This window comes from Mesoplodon mirus (genome assembly GCF_964341445.2).
Source record: "Mesoplodon mirus genome assembly, chromosome: 4".
Taxonomy (NCBI): Eukaryota; Metazoa; Chordata; class Mammalia; order Artiodactyla; family Ziphiidae; genus Mesoplodon; species Mesoplodon mirus.
In genome coordinates this window covers 103,728,293-103,750,495 of record NC_138979.1, presented here as the reverse complement: position 1 = coordinate 103,750,495, position 22,203 = coordinate 103,728,293, and the positions used below count along the sequence as shown (strand labels likewise).

The 22,203-nt window shown below is 36.9% G+C and overlaps 1 protein-coding gene across 23 annotated transcripts in view; it reads left to right on the top strand.

The window, feature by feature from the left end:
• MGA (MAX dimerization protein MGA) overlaps positions 1 to 22,203 on the top strand; it is a 166,155-nt gene that overhangs the window by 106,070 nt on the left and 37,882 nt on the right. For 22 of the 23 annotated variants that reach the window (XM_082617781.1, XM_082617776.1, XM_082617766.1 and 19 more), the window contains exons 6-9: positions 7,151 to 7,282; positions 7,499 to 7,603; positions 8,999 to 9,663; positions 10,806 to 11,154. In XM_082617781.1, the coding sequence (XP_082473907.1) occupies positions 7,151 to 7,282; positions 7,499 to 7,603; positions 8,999 to 9,663; positions 10,806 to 11,154 (1,251 nt within the window). Of the gene's footprint in view, positions 1 to 7,150; positions 7,283 to 7,498; positions 7,604 to 8,998; positions 9,664 to 10,805; positions 12,040 to 22,203 lie in introns of those variants that run through there. The other variant, XM_082617780.1, reaches the window with a different exon arrangement.

Sequence of the window (22,203 nt, the reverse complement as noted above, 5' to 3'; positions counted from 1 at the left end):
TTCTCTTTTCTCTGTCCATGATTCTTTCCCTTAACTTAAAAACACATCTAGGTCTTTTTTTATCCTAAGAGAAACTTTTCAAACTCTGAAGCTACTGTCTTATCATTGTGAAGCTAATATATTATGCATTAAAAAACGTATATCATGATAAGAAAGTGGTGTTTTCTCTTTTCTTTCTTATAACCCCATTTTATTTACTTTAAATTTTGGTTACTTTTGTTTCTGTGGGGGTTTTGAAGGTTTTTTGTTTTGCTTTTGGAGGGGAAGAGCCTACTTTTTCTGGTATACTTAGTAATATATTTAACTGTGTAAAGAGAAGAATACTTATCTGTCTCATTGTGTGGCTGTAAAAATATTATATATTTCATATTTTGCTGGGGATGTAATTTAAAATTTTCATGATTACCTATTTGGTTGCCATAGTTTATCTTGGCCTTGATCATATCATTTAATTCTTTATTTTAAGATAGCAAAATTTACTATCCTTATTGCCATCATAGTTAACTACTGACTTCCCGATTTGCACTGTAAATGAATGACTGTAAGCCATGCCCCAATTTTTATTTTCCTTATACCTTTGATTTTAGGTGTGCTTCTTGGAGTAGTTTATTGAGTTTTTGACTGTTAGTCAATTTTCATGAGAGTCTAAGCATTGTATGCCAACAAACAAAACACTGATGTATAAAACAACCATTCAGTTTCTAAATTAAATGGTAATACTTGAACTTTTGCTTTAATGAGGGACTGTGTGACAGTGTGGTCTTGAAGTATACAAATTTCAATCCAAGTGATAAGGACTGGGTACTGTGGATTGTAATGGAAAATCACAGTCACATCATAGTGGTCTTGCTGGTAATAATGTTTGCTGTCATTTATCGTAAGCTTTCACTTCTGCTATTTTATTTAAATAATATTCTCTTTATCAGTTAAGTTGTCCTTTCTCCCCCCACTCCTCCATTTTTTCCTTAGGTACTCTAATAATATATAAATATTATAACATTTGTATTGCATTCTTTCAACCTAATCCCCCATTTGTTTTATAGTCTTAGTTCTAGAGTTAAATATATTCAGTGCTCCCTGCTGGTCTTTTTGCTCTGGTTTGTTTGCTTATTTTTTTCCTGTTTGGGTAAGGTTTGAGTTTTTTCCTTCCCTTATAGACATTTTAGTCAAATCTGTAATTTTTTCTTTTTGTGTATTGGGTGTTCAAAGTCAAATGCTTATGGAAACTAAGCAGGTAACATAAAGTGAAATTAGCCTGAATTTGGGGATGGTGTTGGACTCTGGTGGGCTGAAGCATAGGTTCCTGTTCTAAAGGGGCAGTCACATCAGTGGATTGTCAAATGGGAATGTAGCCTCAGTATTTTCAGAAATTCCTATTGTTCTGTAAAAGGTAAAGTCAGTATTTTTATGTAACGTGTTTCAGTTTTAAGTGGTGTCAGCTGATACAGTTTTTTGGGCAAAAAAGTGTGTGAGGCATCAGTTTTCACCTGCCATACAAATTATGCATTTGGTTTTCAAGTTTGTATTAATCCTCACATTGTTAAAGTTAATTCAACTACATTCTTTTTTTTTTTTTTGCGCGGGCCTCTCACCGTTGCGGCCTCTCCCGCCGCGGAGCACAAGCTCCAGACGCGCAGGCTCAGCAGCCATGGCCCACGGGCCCAGCCGCTCTGCGGCAGGTGGGATCTTCCCGGACCGGGGCACGAAACCGCGTCCCCTGCATTATTGGCCGGCGGATTCCCAACCACTGCGCCACCAGGGAAGCCCCAACTACATTCTTATAGAGTTTTACTTTTTTAAACAGTTAAATCTGTAATTCATGTGTCACTGTTCATAGTATATGATGTAGGGTTCTAGTTTGGATTTTTTTCTTTATTTTACTTTGGCAGATGTCTCCCCCATCCCCCAGCCTTTGCTTCTTAAGACTTAAAATATTAAAAGAATTACGTTAGTTGGGCTAAATATTTGTAGTAACTGATGGTTACTACATCAGTTGATGGTGCCAACTCCAAGTATCTGAAGATAATGAAAATATTCTTCCAGGTCCCTTTCTAAAAACCGATGCTTGCAGTAATTTATTAAATTTCAATTCAGTAATGTTGTATTTCTTTGCTTTTCCATCAACTGTAGAGTTTCATTATTCTTTATAAAATAAGCATCTACAAATCCAAAACATTTTTGAGATGAAAAAAGCTTGAAAAACTTGAAAAGCTTTTTCAGCTTGCTTTGAAATTGTGGAAGAAATGTTAATTAAGCCTGAGAAAATGTTCTTATTGTTGATAGTTTTATTGCTAAAATAAAATAAGATTCTTAATTTTGTTTTCTACAGTATATTTTTTCTCCTATACTTTGCTACATCAAAATTCGTTTCTTTTCTAAGTCCATCAACCTGAAATTATCATGTTTTTGATCTTTAAAGGTATTTTTGTAAAAGCTTTTCTGTTTCATTGCTACCAAGTCAACTCTATGTTAATTGTTAAGTGAATTTTTTGTTTTAGATAAGTTTTAGATTTGCAGAAAAATTGGTACCATAGTACAGAGAGTTCCCGTATACTCAGCATACAGTTTCTCCTGTTATTAACATCTAACATTAGGGCAGTACATTTGTTACAATTAGTGAACTAATATTGATATATTGTTATTAACTAAAGTCCTTAGTTTATTCAAATTTCCTTAGTTAATTTTTTTTGTTCCAGGATCTCATCTAGGAAATCACATTACATTTAGTAGTTGTGTCTCCTTAGGATCTTGTTGGCTGGAACAGTTTCTCAGACTCTTTTGTTTTTAATTACCTTGACAATTTTGAGGAGTACTGGTCAGGTATTTTGTAGAATGTCCCTCAGTTGGGATTTGTTTGATGTTTTTCTCATGGTTAGACTGGGATTATATGTTTATAGGAGGAAGACCACAGAGGTAAAGTGCCTTTCTCACCTCATCTTATCAAGGGTACATATTATCAACATGATTTGTCACTGACTTTTTTTTTTTTTTTTTTCCTGTACGCGGGCCTCTCACTGTTGTGGCCTCTCCCGTTGTGGAGCATAGGCTCTGGATGCGCAGGCTCAGCGGCCATGGCTCACGGGCCCAGCCGCTCCGCAGCATGTGGGATCTTCCCGGACCGGGGCACGAACCCGTGTCCCCTAGCATCGGCAGGCGGACTCTCAACCACTGCGCCACCAGGGAAGCCCTGTCACTGACTTTTTATGTTGCACTCTTTGGAAGTCACTGTGTAGTCCACACTTAATGAGTGGGAAGTTATGCTCCACTTTCCTGAGGATGGAGTATCTGCATAAATTACTTGGCATTCTTCTGCAACCAGGGATTTCTCCTTTCTCCCTCATTTTTATCCAATCATTTATTTATATCAGTGTGGACTCCTGTCAGTTTTAATGTTAAATTCCTTTATGATAATATTCCCAGAGCACTCTGCCTCTTTAGTTACTTAAAAAATACTCTGTACTGTTAAATCAGTGGTTAGCTGGAGTTTTCTTATATAAATGTCTACTTTTCTGTTCATTGTTGGCTAGTTATATAGGTGTTCATTCCTCTGAGTGTATTTTTGTGGATACATCCTATTTAAGTGGGTTTAGCTAGAGGCAGGCATTTTTGGCTACAGTTTATTGTCTTAGGTGACTCTGCTCTGAACCTAGAGGGTTATCTGTTTTCATTTCTATTTTTATGGGTCTTTTTTTTAATGGTGTGATAATATTTCTTTAAGAAGTTGCTCCTAATATGGTGAAAAGGCAAAAGCATTCAGGAGTATGATTTAGTTTAAACTATCATGTGGAAAGGGTTTTATGCTCTTTGGGGGATGTGCTAAGAATTATTTAACTATCTTATTTTTGCAAGATAAAGTTATTAACATTCATATGAAACCGACTGAGTCTGGGTCTCAAATATCTATTACTCAGGGAAGGATTTTCTTGAAGGGCAAACATTTCAAGATGTGCAGGTAAGCTGAATTGGGAATTACTTTGAGCAGTGTCCATGTGCCATTGACCTCTCAACTTTTAGGGCTTTAAAAAAATTGTAAGTATATTTAAAATAAATCTGGTCTTTCTGTTGATGTTTTTAGGATCACTTGGTATCACTTTTGGGGGAAGGTGGCAGTTCAAAGTATAAGTAAATGCAGACAAGAAGATATGTAGGGGAAACAGTCTCTAAATTTGATTGTCTACCTATTTGGCTGTATGGGTACATTTTTAACGACTTAACTCCTTTCTTCTTTCTCTGTAGGCAGCTGTTCTGGCAGTTTTTGTCGATAATAATAATAGAGTACTTTTCTCTTTTCAAGGCACTACAGTATCTCAGTTTATCCTTTGTTTAGGATTCTGTTTCACTTGCATTTCTGCAATATTTTGCTTTCTGGTTCCACTCTGCTCTCCCTCTCTGCCTTTCCTAGTTAATTCCTACTTATTCTAATTTAAGAATTACACTCTTTGTAAAGTTTTACCAGATTGCCTTGGGCTTTTCAAGTATCATTTGTTTTACCTCTTACAGTATTTTATCCTATTGTGACTACTAATGAATCAGTTGGGAATACATAACACAAAAGCTCCTTGAGGTCTGGGAAATGTCTTTTATCTCTATCATTATCTATATTACAGAGCATTTCAAAGAGAAGGCACAGTTACTTCTTAAAACATGAAACTCAGTGTGGTGGATTGATATTATTATTTTTTGGATTGGTATTATTTCACTGATGAGGAAGCAGAAGCTAAGAGAAATTTAGCCCAAAGACAAGATTAGAAACCACTTGTTTTGACTCTTATTATTTTCTCCCCAGTTGATTGAAACATGAGGAAATAATATTTTATTGATGTTAATTTTAATCACATGTGATTAAAATAAACATGATAAAATGATATTTATTTTAAAGAACTAGAATTACAAACTAATTTATGTGGAGGATATACAAATTAGCCTTAAGAACTTGTGGCTTGTAACCTGCCTAGTGTCTTCACCTTTTAGGAAACCAGTACTATGTAAGCTTTTTATTGGAAACCTGTACCTATGACTTTTAGTAGTTATTACTACGGCAGTTGATGCTTTGAATTCCTTTTGGTTTCAGTTTTGTTAAAATTTAAGTTAAATACTTTCTTGCTCAATAATATGAAGCCAGTAATTCACAAACAAGGAAATCCAAATTAGAAGATTGTCACTGGTAACAGAAAAAATGCAAATTTAAGAACAATAGGATATAGATTTATACCAGTAAGATTGGGACAATTTTAAAAGTCCAGTGATATAAAATGTTGGAGAGGATGTGGATCAACAAGAACTCTGATTACACTATTGAAGGGAGTATAAATGGAGAGTAATTTGGCAATCTAGTGAACAGCTTCCCAACTAGAGCAGTGTTGCATGTGGTTATCCATGATTGTGTGACAGGTATGCTCTTGAGACACTGATCTCAGAGTGGCCAGACAAGACCAAGGGAAATTAATAACCATAGAACTGGTTGCCTCCAGCCGTAAGCAGCCTCATGTTTATCCCAGTTTGTTGTGTAATCATTGTTTTCTTATATGCCATTACATAAGAAGGATTCAGAATAACTAGGTGTGTCAGTTAGAATTCTTAATCGCAAACATGAGAATACACTCTGTAGGTGAAATAGAATACGGATTTATTAAAGAATATCAAATGACTTACAGAGAGACAGAGAAAAGGAAAAATGCCCAAATTACATTCCCCAAGAGCTCATACCAGCAATCTCACAACATTGGGCAATTACCACCATTTTCAATATGGACACTGAACACAGTATACTACAGCTAGGTTGTTGGTTACTCTTACCTCTAAAAGTTCTTAACTTGGCCAAACACTGTCACTCTCATTAACACAATTCTGCACAGTATTCCTTTCCTCATGGTGCTCTCTTCTAAATTGAAGCCTTTTATGGCTGCATCTGTGTTTTAACACCTCTTCCTTGAAGAGGTGGAGGTTATAATGTGGAAAAGTAATAGCTATAGGAAAGGTTCTCAGAATATTTTGGGCAGCCACATATATGTCAAACAATATCCAGTAAATTGAAGATGAACATATCCCATTACATAGCAATTCCACTCTTGGGTAAATGCCATAAGGAAAAGCTAAATGCACTAGAGAAGCTTTCATACATGTTCATGTGTGTGATGTACATTCTTGTACAAGATGTACAGTTATACTGCAGCATTGTTTGTAATAGTTTAAAATAGGAAACAATTCTCATTAAGAGGAGAATGTTTAATAAATTGGAATAATTCATAATCTGGAATAGTGTACAACAGTGAAAATAAATCATGCAAAGATAAATGTGTCAACATAGACAAATCTTAGATGTAAAATGTTAAGCAAAAAAAAAAGATATGTAAAATAAATGTTTTCCCGAAAGATTGCCTCTTAACCTACAAATAAGCCATAGTATTTATAGGCTCCATTAACCATAAATATCAGTAAAAATAACTAAAGAATTAGCAGCCTTAATTAGGCCAGAAGCACAGACTATGGCAAGTTTGTATTAGAGGTCCTAGGAAATCTCTGGGCTACAAAACGTTAACGTACAAAAGATCTGAATTCTGCTATATTTATGTATTAGTTACCTATTATTGCTTAGCAAATTACCACAAACTTAGTACCTTAAAACAACCCATTTACTGTCTCAGAGTTCTATGGGTCAGGTGTTTGGGCATGGCTTAACTGGGTCCTCTTCTTAGGGTCTCACAAGGCTGCAATCAAGATGTCAGACCTGGTTCCTCATCAAAGGCTTGACTGGGGAGGGATCTGCTTCCAGTTTCCCTCAGATTGTTGGCAGAATTTATATCCTTGTAGCTCTAGCAGGATGGGTGATATACATACTCTTATATTATCACATACACATAATCATATATATACATCCTGCCCCTTTTGCCACATTCCATCAGTTAGAAGCAAATCACAGGCCTCACCCACACTCAAGAAGGGAAGGGGAAGAATATGCAAATATGTAATACCCAGGAGGTGAGGATCATGAAGCCACCTTAAAGTCTGTCTGTCACTTTCAATTTTTATTTCATCATTTCTGTTCTCCACTTTTTCTTGATCTCTATTATCCCCCTACCTCACCCCACCCCACCCCCCAACCAAAGATTAAAAAAAACCCAAAATGATTTGTGGTCCTTTTTTCTTGTAGTTGGCTTAAAATTGAATTCAGTGGATCCAGCAATGAGTATTGATCTTAAATACTTGGGAGTACAGCTACCTTTGGCTCCAGCCACTAGCTTTCCTTTCTGGAACCTTACAGGAACCAACCCTGCCTCACCTGGTGAGTGCATAGCGTTTGTAAAGGCAAACAAATTTGTGATAAAAATAAAATGCTACCATTGTTACAGACATATAGGGTACTCTAATGTAGATCTTTTATCTAGTGATGAGTCTTAATGATGATTTATACATTTTAGATGAAATTTTAGTAGCTAATTAGATATTAAATATTGGCTTGCTAGAATTTTGATCATCTTTTTTACTTTTTCTTTTATAGATGCTGGATTTCCCTTTGTTTCTAGGACAGGGAAGACTAATGACTTCACCAAGATCAAGGGATGGAGGGGAAAGTTTCATAGTGCTTCTGCATCTAGGAATGAAGGTAATCAGCTTTTTAAAAATTTGTAAATACATTCTGAAACATGTGGCCAAAGACTTTTGTTAAAAGTAAGCCTTGGTTGTTTTTCTTTATCTCCTTTCCATGCTTTAAAATAAACTGAAAATAATTGTCTTGGCTGTTTTTGTTCATTTTCTGTGTCCCATAGTCCCCATCCTGGGGTTCAGTCGCTAACCATATCAAGCTTAAATAATCCTTGCAGCTTTTTCAAAGTGCACTTCCTTTTGGTTCCTACAGTTATAAAAAGCATCATTCTCAAGCATTATTTCAGAACTGTGTACTTCAGAGCTGTATGGTGATTCCCAATAGCATTGTAGTACTTCAAAATAAACTTCTAAATCCAATCTAAAATCTAAATTTTGACTGTATGCTTATTGGTCTCCTTTCTTAGTGCTTTTCCTTTCCCATTACACTTGTTTGCAGTTACACTCTAGCCAGATAAATTTACCATTTGTCCAATATAGTTTTTCTCATCTTTGAATCTTTGTAGTGTTATAATAGTGTAATGCTTCTCTTTCTACTAAACTTGCTTTTTCTTGTTCCATAAAAACTAAATTTTATACTCCTGTTTTTGTGCCCTTATCCTCTTCCCTTGTGTTTTGTGTCAGAATCCAGGTATTGCAATCCCTTAAGTAACCTCTTGGTATTCTGTTGAGGTCAAATTTAAGTATATTTTTTGCATTTATGTTTTTACTTATGTCTCATCTCTATACTAAGGTCATAAGAGGTTGTCGACTCTTAGTGTTAATTATTACTATTGTTAGCACTTTTCAAAATTAATGTTAAATATATGTAATGAGATAATTTTAGATAATGGACTTTAATATAATTAGTATATGACATTCAGTGTCTTTACTTGGCTTTATATTTTTCCTTATTTCCGAGGAGGGATGGTTTGGAAGATTTAGTAGCTTATAAATTAATGCTCCTGGCCTTTTTTAAAAATAATTAATTAATTAATTAATTAATTAATTTTTGGCTGTGTTGGGTCTTCGTTGCTGCGCACAGGCTTTCTGTAGTTGCAGGGAGTGGGGGCTGCTCTTCGTTCTGGTGTGCGGGCTTCTTATTGCGGTGGCTTCTCGTTGCAGAGCATGGGGTCTAGGCGTGCAGGCTTCAGTAGCCATGGCACGTGGGCTCTGTAGTTGTGGCTCGCGGGCTCTAGAGCACAGGTTCAGTAGTTGTGGCGCATGGGCTTAGTTGCTCCGTGACATGTGGGATCTTCCCAGAACAGGGATCAAACCCGTGTCCCCTGCATTGGCAGGTGGATTCTTAACCACTGAGCCACCAGGGAAGTCCCTGCTCCTGGCCTTTTTAAGTATATTTTTCTACAGATATAAAGATCTGTCCTAGATTTAAGTATCTGTGTCTCTTTATTTCTAGGTGGAAATTCAGAAGGTTCATTGAAAAACCGTTCTGCTTTCTGCAGTGATAAGCTGGATGAGTACTTGGAAAATGAAGGCAAGCTGATGGAAACAAGCATGGGTTTCTCTTCTAATGCTCCCACATCTCCTGTGGTATACCAGCTTCCCACCAAGAGTACCAGCTATGTTCGAACACTTGATAGTGTACTGAAGAAGCAATCTACCATTTCCCCTTCTACCTCTTACTCTTTGAAGCCTCATTCTGTACCCTCTGTCTCTCGAAAGGCAAAGTCTCAAAACAAACAGGCACCTTTCAGTGGCCGAACTAAATCATCTTATAAATCCATTTTACCATACCCTGTTTCACCAAAGCAGAAACATAGTCATACTATTCCAGGAGATAAGGTTACCAAGAATTCTTCAACCACCATTTCAGAAAATCGGGTGAATAACTTGGTTGTGCCAACTTTAGATGAAAATACATTTCCAAAGCAGATTAGTTTGCGGCAGGCACACCAACAGCAGCAGCAACAGCAGCAACAGGGAACTCGCCCTCCAGGATTGTCTAAATCTCAGGTGAAGCTAATGGATCTGGAAGACTGTGCACTGTGGGAGGGAAAACCAAGGACCTATATCACTGAAGAGCGAGCAGATGTATCCTTAACAACTCTACTTACGGCTCAAGTAAGTATCTGTTGTTTTCCAGAGCATTTTAGTCTTGGCTAGAGAGAATTAGGTAGTCAGGAGAAATGGGAATGGGGCTTTTTGGCAGGAGGATGGGGCTTTTAGTTACCTTAGTGACAACTAAGGAAATGTCTTCCACGTTTGTTCTTTATCAACTAGACACCATGTGTAGATTCCTCCTGCCAGCAGAGGGAGACTGTACAATTGTGCTTTTGAATTGTCCCTCTCCTGTGTAAAGGCAGCTGGCCATTATGAACTTTTCTAATTTCATTCTCCAGCATGTGGACAAGTACATTTACTGATCTTGTTAAAACAACTTTAAAAACTCTGCTTAGATGGTATTAAATCACAGAAAAATCCCCCGAATTATAAACCTACAGAGAAAAAGTTACGGTCTTTCATAAAATTTTATATTAAGAGATTTTCATTAATTATTGATTCACCTGTGTTAGCAGCCTCAGTGCATGTGAAATGATATAGCAGCACATGGGTAATTTTTTTTCATGAAATTTCTGTACTTTCCATTTTTTAAATTCTGTGACTAAATTCTAGAGCTACAGATCATCAGATGTTGGGACAAAGTACAGATTGTGTCCTTTATAATCAGTCATTCCTAAAGACTTTTATGCATGTGTTATAATGTTCTCTTTTTATTAATTATCATAGAGCAGGGGTCAGTAAACTTTATGCAAAGGGGCAGATAGTAAATATTTTAGGCTTTGCAGGCCATACAGTCTCTGTTGCAGTTACTCAGCTCTGCTACTGTAATGCCATAGATGTTATGTAAATGAGTGAACCTGGCTGCGTTCCAATGAAACTTTAGTTAGGATTTGGCCCATGGGCCTTAAGTTTGTCAACCCCTGCTATAGAACATTATGCATGATTTCTATTGAGAATACATTCATCCTTGTTGATATTTTGGCTCATAATTAATTAAAATATTTATTCTCTTGTCTGTGCTATGCATTAGAATGGGAGATTGCTTAGAGTTCTGTTTATATTCATGTTTTGTCCTTTGAATCTGCACTAATCTTGTACTGTTAGTACTGAGTGCTTAAGAGTTGGAGAAGGCAGACCAGTATATGACTGTAGGTTGTTAGGGGATGATATAGTAGATTTATAATATTCTACTTTAACTTTAGGCATCTCTCAAAACTAAACCCATCCACACGATCATAAGGAAACGAGCCCCTCCATGCAACAATGACTTCTGTCGATTGGGTTGTGTATGTTCAAGTCTAGCTTTGGAGAAGCGCCAGCCTGCTCACTGCCGCCGACCAGACTGCATGTTTGGCTGCACTTGTTTGAAAAGAAAAGTTGTACTTGTTAAAGGGGGATCCAAAACTAAGCATTTCCAGAGGAAGACTGCTCATCGTGATCCAGTATTTTACGATAATTTGGGCGAGGAGCAAAGAGAAGAAGGAGAAGAGGGAGTCAGGGAGGAGGAAGAACAATTGAAAGAGAAAAAGAAGAGAAAGAAGCTAGAATACAGTGAGTATTAATTGAGAGTTAAAACAGTATAGTTTTTTGTTTTTGTTTTTTTTGTTTTTGTTTGTTTGTTTTTTTATTAGTTTCTGCTTTATAACAAAGTGAATCAGTGAATCAGTCATACATATACATCTGTTCCCACATCCCTGTTTTTTTTTTTTTAAGAAAAGTATGGTTATTTCAGGACTTCCCTGGTGGTTCAGTGGTTAAGACCCTGTGCTCCCAAGGCAGGGGGCACGGGTTCAATCCCTGGTTGGGGAACTAAGATCCCTCATGCCACACGGTGTGGCCAAAAAAAAAAGAGAAAAGAGGAAAAGTATGGTTATTTGAAAACGTATTTCAAATATTACTTACTTTAATCCTAATCAGCAATCTCATAAGAATTTCTTATTATCCTTAAAATGCTCTTTCTATATGGCATGTGCGACATACACAAAACTGTGCACGCATGCCTTTTTTTAAATTGAAATTTTCGCTTGAAGATAGCTTTTTTGTGCTAAATTTGAATCATTCTCTTATTTGGATTTTCAGAATGCCTTTGAGGCTTCATCTTTTTTTCCGTGTGTCTTGTGCCCACTCCCTCACTTCATGCCCCCATGTTCTTTGAATATACAGATGATCATAGTAATCCATCATTTTCCTTTTTTCCCCCAAGCTGAATTTAGGTATAATTGACAAATTGCACATACTTAAAGTGGACAACATTATGATTTGGCATATGTATACTTTATGAAATAATTACCACAATCAAGTCAGCCAGCACACGTCATTTTATTTTCTAAAAGAAGTTTACAGAAAGACCTTCTGGTCATGGTTTGAGCCATTCATCAGTTGGTTGGAGATTTGGGGACAGAATAAGGGCATAACTGAGTTGAGCATTATGTACTCTTTTGAAAAGCTTATTTTTCCTTTTTGGTATAATGTTATGTAGATTCAAGTTACATATTTCATTTTTGACTTTTTTTCCTTCCTATTATATCTTTTTATTTTGTTTAAATAGACTGACTATAATTTTACCATGTAATTGAAGAGTTCCTTGCTTCTTAGTTTATTAGAGGATTAATATTCCATTTTTGGCAGTTTATATTTACATTTGTTAATTGCTTGCCATGTACTTACTTCAGTTAGATTGGATAATTAATATTTTTATGTATATTCTTCCAAGATTTTCTGTTAATCCACTTGTGTGCATATGTATATATTTTTATAGAAATGGAACTACTGTGTATGTGGTAACTTACAGAAATTTCATATCATAAAGTCATGTTCTGCTTTCCATATTAACAAGTGCAACTCTATATTACAATTTTAGTTTTAATACCTTCATATTATTACAGTCCTTATGGCTGGACATTTAACCTTTATGGGTTTTCAAACAGTACGGTGATGAACATCCATGTTCAGTATAGGCTATTAAAAGTGGAATTGCTGTGACAATGAGTGCTTTTTAAACATTTATAAATGTTGCTAGAATTATACCAGCTACACATTTACCAGTAGTTGGATAGTGCCACTTCTATATTCTTTTTTTTTTTTTTTTTTTTTTTTTATTTCTGGCTGTGTTGGGTCATCTTTGCTACGCGCGGGCTTTCTTCTAGTTGCAGCGAGCGGAGGCTACTCTTTGTTGCAGTGCGCGGACTTCTCATTGTGGTGGCTTCTCTTCTCACGGAGCAGGGCTCTAGAGCACGTGGGCTTTAGTAGATGTGCCTGGGCTCAGTAGTTGTGGCTCGTGGGCTCTAGAGCGCAGGCTCAGTAGTTGCGGTGCACGGGCTTAGTTGCTCCCTGGCATGTGGGATCTTCCCGGACCAGGGCTCAAACTCATGTCCCCTGCATTGGCAGGCAGATTCTTAACCACTGTGCCACCACACTGCGCCACCAGGGAAGCCCACTTCTATATTCTTAACATTGGATATTCAAACTAATAGGCAGAAATTGATGTCTTGTCTTAAATTTATATTTCTTCAGTGATAGGTTTATTGACCATTTGTCATAAACTTTCTTCTGTAAATTGCTTTTTAAAATTCTTTGCTAACTTTTATTGGAGTGGCTTTATTTTTTCCCCATATATTTCCAAGAGTTTTATTTTTTTCCAGGTTGTAATTTTGTAATTTATATTTCAATTTTGTTCAAAGGTCTTCCCATCTCCCCTGACAAAGGAAAATCAGAGATGGTTAAGTCTGGTGGTCTCTTCTTTTTAAGGTTTTGGTTCTTTAGAAAGTCTTTCTGTATCCTCAAGATTTAAAAATATTTGGATTAGGGGCTTCCCTGGTGGCGTAGTGGTTGAGAGTCCGCCGGCCAGTGAAGGGGACACGGGTTCGTGCCCCAGTCCGGGAAGATCCCACATACTGCGGAGCGGCTAGGCCCATGAGCCATGGCCGCTGGGCCTGCGCGTCCGGAGCCTGTGCTCCGCAACGGGAGAGGCCACAACAGTGAGAGGCCCGCGTACCGCAAAAAAAAAAAGAAAAAAAATTTAGATTAATAAATGGGCTTAAAGGGCTTCCCTGGTGGCACAGTGGTTGAGAATCTGCCTGCTAATGCAGGGGACACGGGTTTGAGCCCTGGTCTGGGAGGATCCCATATGCTGCGGAGCGACTAGGCCCATGAGCCACAACTACTGAGCCTGCGCGTCTGGAGCCTGTGCTCCGCAACAAGAGAGGCCGCGATAGTGAGAGGCCCGCGCACCATGATGAAGAGTGGCCCCCACTTGCCACAACTAGAGAAACCCCTCGCACAGAAACGAAGACCCAACACAGCAAAAATAAATAAATTAATTAATAAACTCCTACCCCCAACATCTAAAAAAATAAAAATAAATAAATGGGCTTAAAAAATTAAATTGTTCATATATCTGGAATTTATTTGATGTGAGATTTGTCATAGGGCTTCATTTTCCCCCCAAATGGCTAGCTAGTTGTACCATCACTTGTTGAGCGTAAATACTTTCCCTACTGGTTTAAAATGTCACCTATGATACAGGAAATTAAAATATACCAATGTTTGGGTCTGTTTTTCGTTTCTGCTGTCCATTTTGTGACCAGTGCCAGGCTGTTTTAATTGGTATTTCAGTGTTTAAATAAGGTACTACCTTCATACACCTAAATGATCTTTCTGTAAATATGATTTAAAAGGTTTAAAATGAAATATAATACAAAATTATTAATTTAGTTTTATCTACACCTCCTTATTGAGTTTATTCCCATCCTGCACTTACAGCAACTCTTTTCCATTTCAAAGCAACAGAAATAAGTTACAAAAGCCACAGCAGTAGGAATACTGTGTATCTGTTAAGTTTATTACTTTGTTTTCTTGGTAGAGTCTTTACTCTGTGTCTTAATCAGAGTTAAACTCCAGAAGGCAGTCAGTTATCATAGTATATTTGGGTTTTCTCACTGGTGTAGTCCTTACTGAAAGACATGGTCTATGGTGCTCTAGGAACCATTAATTTTCTTGTACTGTTAGGGGACAGTGAGGAAAGGAGGGAAGATATTTGTGTTATGATTGCTCTGTAAAAGGAGTAGAAATAGCGAAGAGTTCTTGGAGACAGAAATGTTGCTGAGACCGAAAACAAACAAACAAAAATAAATACAAAAACTGGAAGAAGAAGAAATCTATCAGTATGTTTTGCAAAAAGATAGGAGGAAAACGAGAAAAAAAATTGCTGTGATTTAAAGGAGTTGGAGAAAGTGAGGAGAGAAATGGAAGAGAGAAATTACTCAAAGAAATGATGGTGGAGGCACTGCCCTGGCGGTCCAGTGGTTAAGACTCTGTGCTTCCACTGTGGGGGGTGAGGGTTTGATCCCTGGTCAGGGAACTAAGATCCTGCATGCTGTGCAGCGTGCCCCCCCCCCCCGAAAAAAGAAATGATGGTAGAAAATGTCTCGGAGCTGAAGGACATGACACTTCTGATTTAAAGGGCCCACTGAATACCAGGTAGAAATAATTTTAAGGTGACTCTATCTATTCTTCTGACGTTTCAGAGCATTGAGGGTGAAGAAGATATCCTGAACTCTTTTAAAGAGAAGGCACTTTTCCTAGGAAGGATTTAGAATCAGTTTGATATCAAAGTAACACTGGACGTTTGCATCATTGTTTCTAAAATCAGAGTCTAGGGACTTCCCTGGTGGTCCTGTGGTTGAGAATTCACCTTCCAATGCAGGGGATGCAGGTTCAATCCCTCGTCGGCGAGGATCCTGTATGCCGTGGGGCAACTGGAAGCCCGTACGCCACAACTACAGAGCCCACTTGCTCTGGAGCTCACGCACCACAACTAGAGAGAAGCCCATGTGCCGCGGCGACGAGCCTGCGCACTGCAATGAAAGATACTGTGTGATGCAACTAAGATCCGACTAAGCCCCCCCCCAAAAAAAAATTAGAGTCAAGTGGGTACTGGATGAATTTTTAACCTAGCATTCTTGGCCAAATTATAAATCATAATTTATAATTATGCATGAGATAGAAATATATTAAAACATACAATCAGGTTGCAGGAAGTTGATCTCTTGGAGACTCCTGGTGAATTTCTTGAGGTTGTGCTCCAGAAAATGGAATACAAAAAATTCAAGAAGCATGAGATAACATCTAGTGAATTGTGGACCCAGCCCAAGAGGGGGAGAAAACAATCTTAGGATGACAACTACAAAGCAAGACTAGAAAGCAAGTAGTCTAATTTAAAGTAGAAAATCAGGGCTTCCTTGGTGGCGTAGTGGTTGAGTCTGCCTGCCAATGCAGGGGACGCAGGTTTGTGCCCCGGTCCAGGAAGATCCCACATGCTGCGGAGTGGCTGGGCATGTGAGCCATGGCCGCTGAGCCTGCGCGTCCGGAGCCTGTGCTCCGCAACGGGAGAGGCCACAACAGTGAGAGACCCGCGTACTGCAAAAAAAAAACAAACAAACAAAAAAAAGAAATGACATGGTTAAGAACCTGGATGATTAATGTTTAGGTGAAGATTCACGCCACCTTCATCAATTAAAAAAAAACCAATTAAGAACACTGGAAGGAAAATATTTGTTCAGGAAAATTATGGTCCAACTATGAACCAATACAATTTTTGGTAAAATTTTGAGCAATTAAGAGTACAAGAAAAGAGAATCTGTTGGACAGTTTCAGCAAACTTAGTGGTATAGAATTACATTTTCTTCCTCTAAGGGGTCAGTCACATTAGTTGATTCTACAAGGATTGATCATATAAGCATAATTTTGTAAGAAATGTATTGGTATTTTGATTTTTAGAATTGGCATATACAAATTGCTAAAGTTCCAAATGGAATTTTAGAACAGGAATCAGTACTATAAATCATGACAATGTGAAAGTAGCGCTATAGCCGACAGAAGATGAAAAGTGGAGCAAGTTTAGGATGCTAATTTCCTTATCTTTCATCACACTTGAGTCCTTAGCCACTGCTAAATCATGGAGTTGAGGAGAAAGTGTTTGATTTAGGATTATTGAGGTAACCACCAGAACTAAACACAAATGGTTGAAAGTAGTCAGTCGTGGGGACTGTGACACTGGGTATGTTGGAAGACTTGCCTTTCATTTTTGTGTCATTTTGTACAGCTTGAATTTTTTTCGTCTTTTGTATTTATTCTGTAGTTGATGTATAAATTAAAAATTAGTGTTTTTGATGCATGAAATCTAGGCATTTGACGATAGCTTTTTTTGTCATTGTAATAGACTTAAAAATTGTTCTGCCATTAGTGGCCCATTAATCCATTGATGTGAACAGAAGGATATTAACGTTATTAGCCAGTCTTTGTGAAGAGCACTGTATAAGGGTATGTCATTTAAATCTTGCAACCTTTTGTGATAAGGTGGTTTCTCCATTTTACAAATACACTAACCGAGTGCTTAGAGCGTTTAAGTGACTTCTTCCTCAAGGTCACATTGCTGTTAAGTGAGCGGTAGGGATTTGAACCCAAGTTTTCCAAGTCTTTGTGTTTTTTCTACTGTGTAAGATCCAATTTCTGAAATTTGGCCTTCACCCTTATCACCTGTTTACTCTTGCATTTGTCTAAAAATACTGCAGGTGGTATTGATATAAAAGCACTGTGCTTAGCTGCTGTGGATTGTACCATGACAAAGGATTAAAAATCTGGTGTTCCTCCTTTCTCAGCCCACTTAGAATTTTGTTAGAGATGTATACCTACGAGTTAACTTTATGTAAAGAGATCAATAAAATTGATATCTGTAGGAAACTGATTAGGAAAAAAGAACACAAAAATTACCAGGATCAGGAATGAGAAGTAACATTACTGCAGACTTTAAAAGGATAATAAGGAAATATTAGGAACAATTTTATGCCAATAAATTGGACAACTTAGATGAAATGAACAAATTTTTTGAAAGATACAAAACTACCAGACTCACTTAAGAAGAAATAAGTAATTGTTTAGCCCTGTACCTGTGAACTTGTAGTGAAAACTCCCACAATAATGACACCAGTTCCAGATGTCTTCACGGTTAATTCTACGAAACTGTTTAAGGAAGAAATAATATCCAGTCTACACAAACGCTTCCGTAAAATGGTTTTATTCTGTGAGCCCAGCATTACCCTGATACTCAAACCAGAAAAAGACATTACAATAGAACTGTAGAGTAATATCCCTGAGGAATGAATATATATATATATATATATATATATATATATATATATATAAATTATAAATGAAAATTTAGCAAATCAAATCCAAGAGTATATTTGAAGGATAAGTACATCATGGCCTAGTGGGGTTTATTCCAGTTCTGCAGGGTTAATTTAACACCTGAAAATAATCACTGTAGTTCACCGTTACCATAACAGACTTTTTAAAAAATGCCATATGGTGATTTCAATAGATATTTTGAAAAATTGACAAAATCCATTTCTGGTAAAAGTGCTTAAGCACACTAGGAATAGCAGGAGACTTCCTCAACCTGATAAGGAGCATCTATAAAAAACCCTACAGGGACATCCCTGGTGGCACAGTGGGTAAGATTTTGCACTCCCAATGTAGGGGGCCTGGTTTCGATCCCTGGTCAGGGAACTAGATCCCACATGCATGCCGCAAGTAAGAGTTCGCATGCCACAACTAAGGAACCCAAGTGCCGCAACTAAGGAGCCTGCGAGCCTCAACTAAGACCTGGTACAACCAAATAAATAAATAAATATTATAACAGAAACAAAAACAAAAAACAAAAAAAACCTCTACAGCCAACATACTAATGATGCTGAGTGCTTTTCCCCAGAGATTGGGAGTGAGGAATATTGTCCTCTTTCATCATGTCTATTTAACATCATACATTCTAGCCAGTGCAGTAAGGCATGAAAAAGAAAATGCATCCAGGTTGGAAAGGAAGAAATAAAATTGGCTTTTTCATAGATAGGGAAATTCTAGGGAATCTACAAAAAAGCGACCAGAACTGTAAGGTAGTTTAGTGAGGTTACAGCATACGACAACATCAGTGTACAGTGTGTTTGTATATATACCAACGAACAACTGGAGATTGGAATTCAAAATACCGTTTAAAGAACATACAAAGAAATGAAACGCTTAATGATAAGGTGCAAAAAAAGAAAAACACTTTATACTAAAAAGTGCTGAGAGCACTTTAAAAGATCTAAGTAAATGGAGAGGTACACAGTTTTCATGCATCAGAGGACTCTGTTGGTAAGATACAGTTTTCCTCAGATTGATTTATAAATTTGATGCTGTTCCAGTCAAAACCTCAACAGGCTACTTCTGGTAGAAATTGGTGAGTTGTTTCTAATTTATGTGGAAAACAAAGGACTTATAATAGTCCTTTAATAAACAACTTTGATAAAGAACATAGTTGATAGACTTACACTGCCTGATTTTAAGACTTACTATAAAGCTGATGTAATTGGGATAAAGAAAAAGACATTCACATACCTCATTTTATTGCACTTGGTTTTATTGTGCTTTGCAGATACTGCAGTTTTTATAAATTGAAGGTTTGTGGCAGTCTGGCGTCCAGCAAGTCTGTTGGCACCATTTTTTCCAGGAACATATACTCCCTTCATGTCTTTGTCTTGTAGTTCGGTAATTCTCAAAATATTTCAAACTTTTTCATTATAATTACACTTGTTTTGGTGATCCTTGATCATTGATCTCTGATGTTACTAATGTAATTGTTTTGGGGCTCTATGAATTGCACCGATATAAGATGGCAAATATAATAAATGTTGTGTGTGTTCTGACTACTCTAGCTACTGGCTATTTCCCATCTCTCTCCCTCTCCTTGACCTCCCTATTCCCTGAGACACAACAATATTGAAATTAGGCCGATTAATAACCCTACAATGGCATCTAAGTTTTCAAGTGAAAGGAAGAGTCCATTTCTCATTTTAAATCAAAGTTGGAAATGATTAAGCTTAGTGAGGAGGGCATGTCAAAAGCTGAGATGTGCTGAAAGCTAGGCCTCTTGCACCAGTTAGCCAAGTTGTGAATGCAAAGGAAAAGTTCTTGAAGGAAATTAAAAATGCTACTCCAGTGAACACATGAATAATAAGAAAGCGAAACAGTCTTATTGCTGACATTCAGAAAGTTTAAATGGTTTGAATAGAATATCAAGCCAGTCACAACATTCCCTTAAGCCAAAGCCTAATCCAGAGCAAGGCCCTAACTCTCTTCAATTCTATGAAGGCTGCTGAGAGAGGTGAAGAAGCTGCAGAAGAAAAGTTTGAAGCTAGCTCTGGTTGGTTCTTGAGGTTTATGGAAAGAAGCTGTCTCAATAACATAAAAGTGAAAGGAGAAGCAGCAAGTGCTGTTATAGAAGCTGCAGCAAGTTAATCCAGATCTATCTCACATAATGAAGGTTGCTACACTAAACTGCAGATTTTCAATGTAGGCGAAACAGCATTTTGAAGGAAGAAGATGCCATCTAATACAGTTCTGTTAGTTTTTGCATCACGTATTTTGATGGTCTTTCATTAGGTGTGTAAATGTTTGTGATAGTTATTCTGGATGGATTGAACCTTTTATTAATATGTAATGTCCTTCTTTGTCTCTTGCAACCTTTTTTGATTTAATGTTTACTTGGTCTGATCTTAGTATAGCCATCCCTGTTCTCTTTTAGTTATTACTTGCATGGAATATCATTTTCCATCCTTTCACTTTCAACCTGTTTGTATCTTTGGCTCTCAAGAGAGTCTCTTGTACACAGGGTATAGTTGGATCATGCGTTTTTTAAATCAATTCTGCCAATATTTCTTTTGATGGGAGAATTTAATCTATTTACATTTAAAATAATTATTGATAAGGAGGGACTTCTGTCATTGTGCTATTTGTTTTCTATATGCCTTAAAACTCTTTAGTTCCTCATTTCCTGCATTACTGTATTATTTTGTGTTTAGTTGATATTTTGTTGTGAAATGTTTAAATTTTTTCCTCATTTCCTTTATGGGTATTCTATAGCTATTTTTTTGTGGTTACCATAGGGGTTACATTTACCATCCTGAAGTTATAACATTCTAATTTGAATTTATACCAACTTAACTTGAATAACAGAAAAACTCTTCTCCTTTATAGCTGTGTTTCCATACCTTTTGGTTGTTGATGTCACAGTATTACATATTTATACATTGTGTGTTCAAAAACATAAATAATTTTTTGAAGTGCCTTAATTCTTAAATTATGTAGAAAACAAGATTTGGAGTTATAAACTAAAAATACAGTAATACTAACTTTCATAGTAATGATTTTTTCCCTTTAAATGTATTACTCTCTTAAATCCTGTAGAAAATGGAAAGTGCAGTTACAAACCATTGTTATAATAATACTGGCTTTTATAATTGCCCATGTATTTACCTGTAGTGAGATCTTTATTTTTCCATATAAGTTTGAATTATTGTCTAGTGTCCTTTCATTTCACCTTGCAGAACTCCCTTGAATATTTTTTGCATGCAGGTTTAATGGTCATGAACTACCTCAGCTTTTGTTTATCTGAGAATTTCTTAATTTCTCCCTCACTATTGAAGGACAGTTTTGCCACATACAGGATTTTAGCAATTTGAATAGATCAGCTCACTGTCTGGTGGCTTCCAAAGTTTCAGATGAGTAATCTGCTCATATTTCTATTGAGGATCCCTTGTAATGATTTGTTTCTCTCTTGCTGCTTGTCTTTCTCTTTTGAAAGTTTGATTATAATGTGTCTCAGTGTGGGCCTCTATGAGTTCATCTTGGAATTTGTTGGGCTTTCTGGATGTTTATATTCATGTCTTTCCTTGAAGTTTGAAAGTTTTCAGCTGTTATTTCTTCAGATGTTCTCTCTGCCCATTTCTTTTTCTCTTCTCTCTCTGGAATGCCTGTGATGCCTATACTGGTCCACTTGATGGTATCACACAGGTCCTTAGGCTCTGTTCACTTGTCTTTAATCTCTTTTATTCCTGTTCCTCAGACTCCATGATTTGCATTGTCCGATCTTCAAGTTCACTGATTCTTTCTTTTGCCTGTTCAAATCTGTCTTTGAATCCCTCTAGCTAATTTTTCATTTTAGTTACTGTACTTTCCAGCTCCAGGATTGCTTTTTGGTTTCTTTCAGGTTTTATGTCTCTTTATCAGTATTCCCATTTTACTTACACATTGTTTTCTTGACTTTCCCTACATCTTCCTTTATTTTTTTGAGTATCTTTTTAAGACAGCTGTTTTAAAGTCTTTGGTATATCTGTCATTAGGTCCTTTTCAGGGACAGTTTGTTGATTTATTTTTTTCCTTTGAATTGGCCATACTTTCTTGTTTCTTTGAATGCCCTGTGATGTTTTGTGGAACACTGGACATTTGAGTCTAATAATGTGGTAACTCTGGAAATCAGATTCTCCTTCCTCAGGGTTTTCTGTTTGTTTGTTTTGTTATTGTTTTTGGTTTTTTGATTGTTGTAGGCTGTCTTTGTGCCAAGGATCAGCCTGAGGTGTAAACTTAAGGTATTCTCAGGTCTTTTCTGAGCCTTTCATTGGGCATGCATAGTCACTTTCTAATTTTCCTCATATATGCAGGGTTTTGGTTTTTTTGTTCTGTTTTGTTTTTTGGGTTTTTTTTAGTGTTATAGTCTTTAGTGTC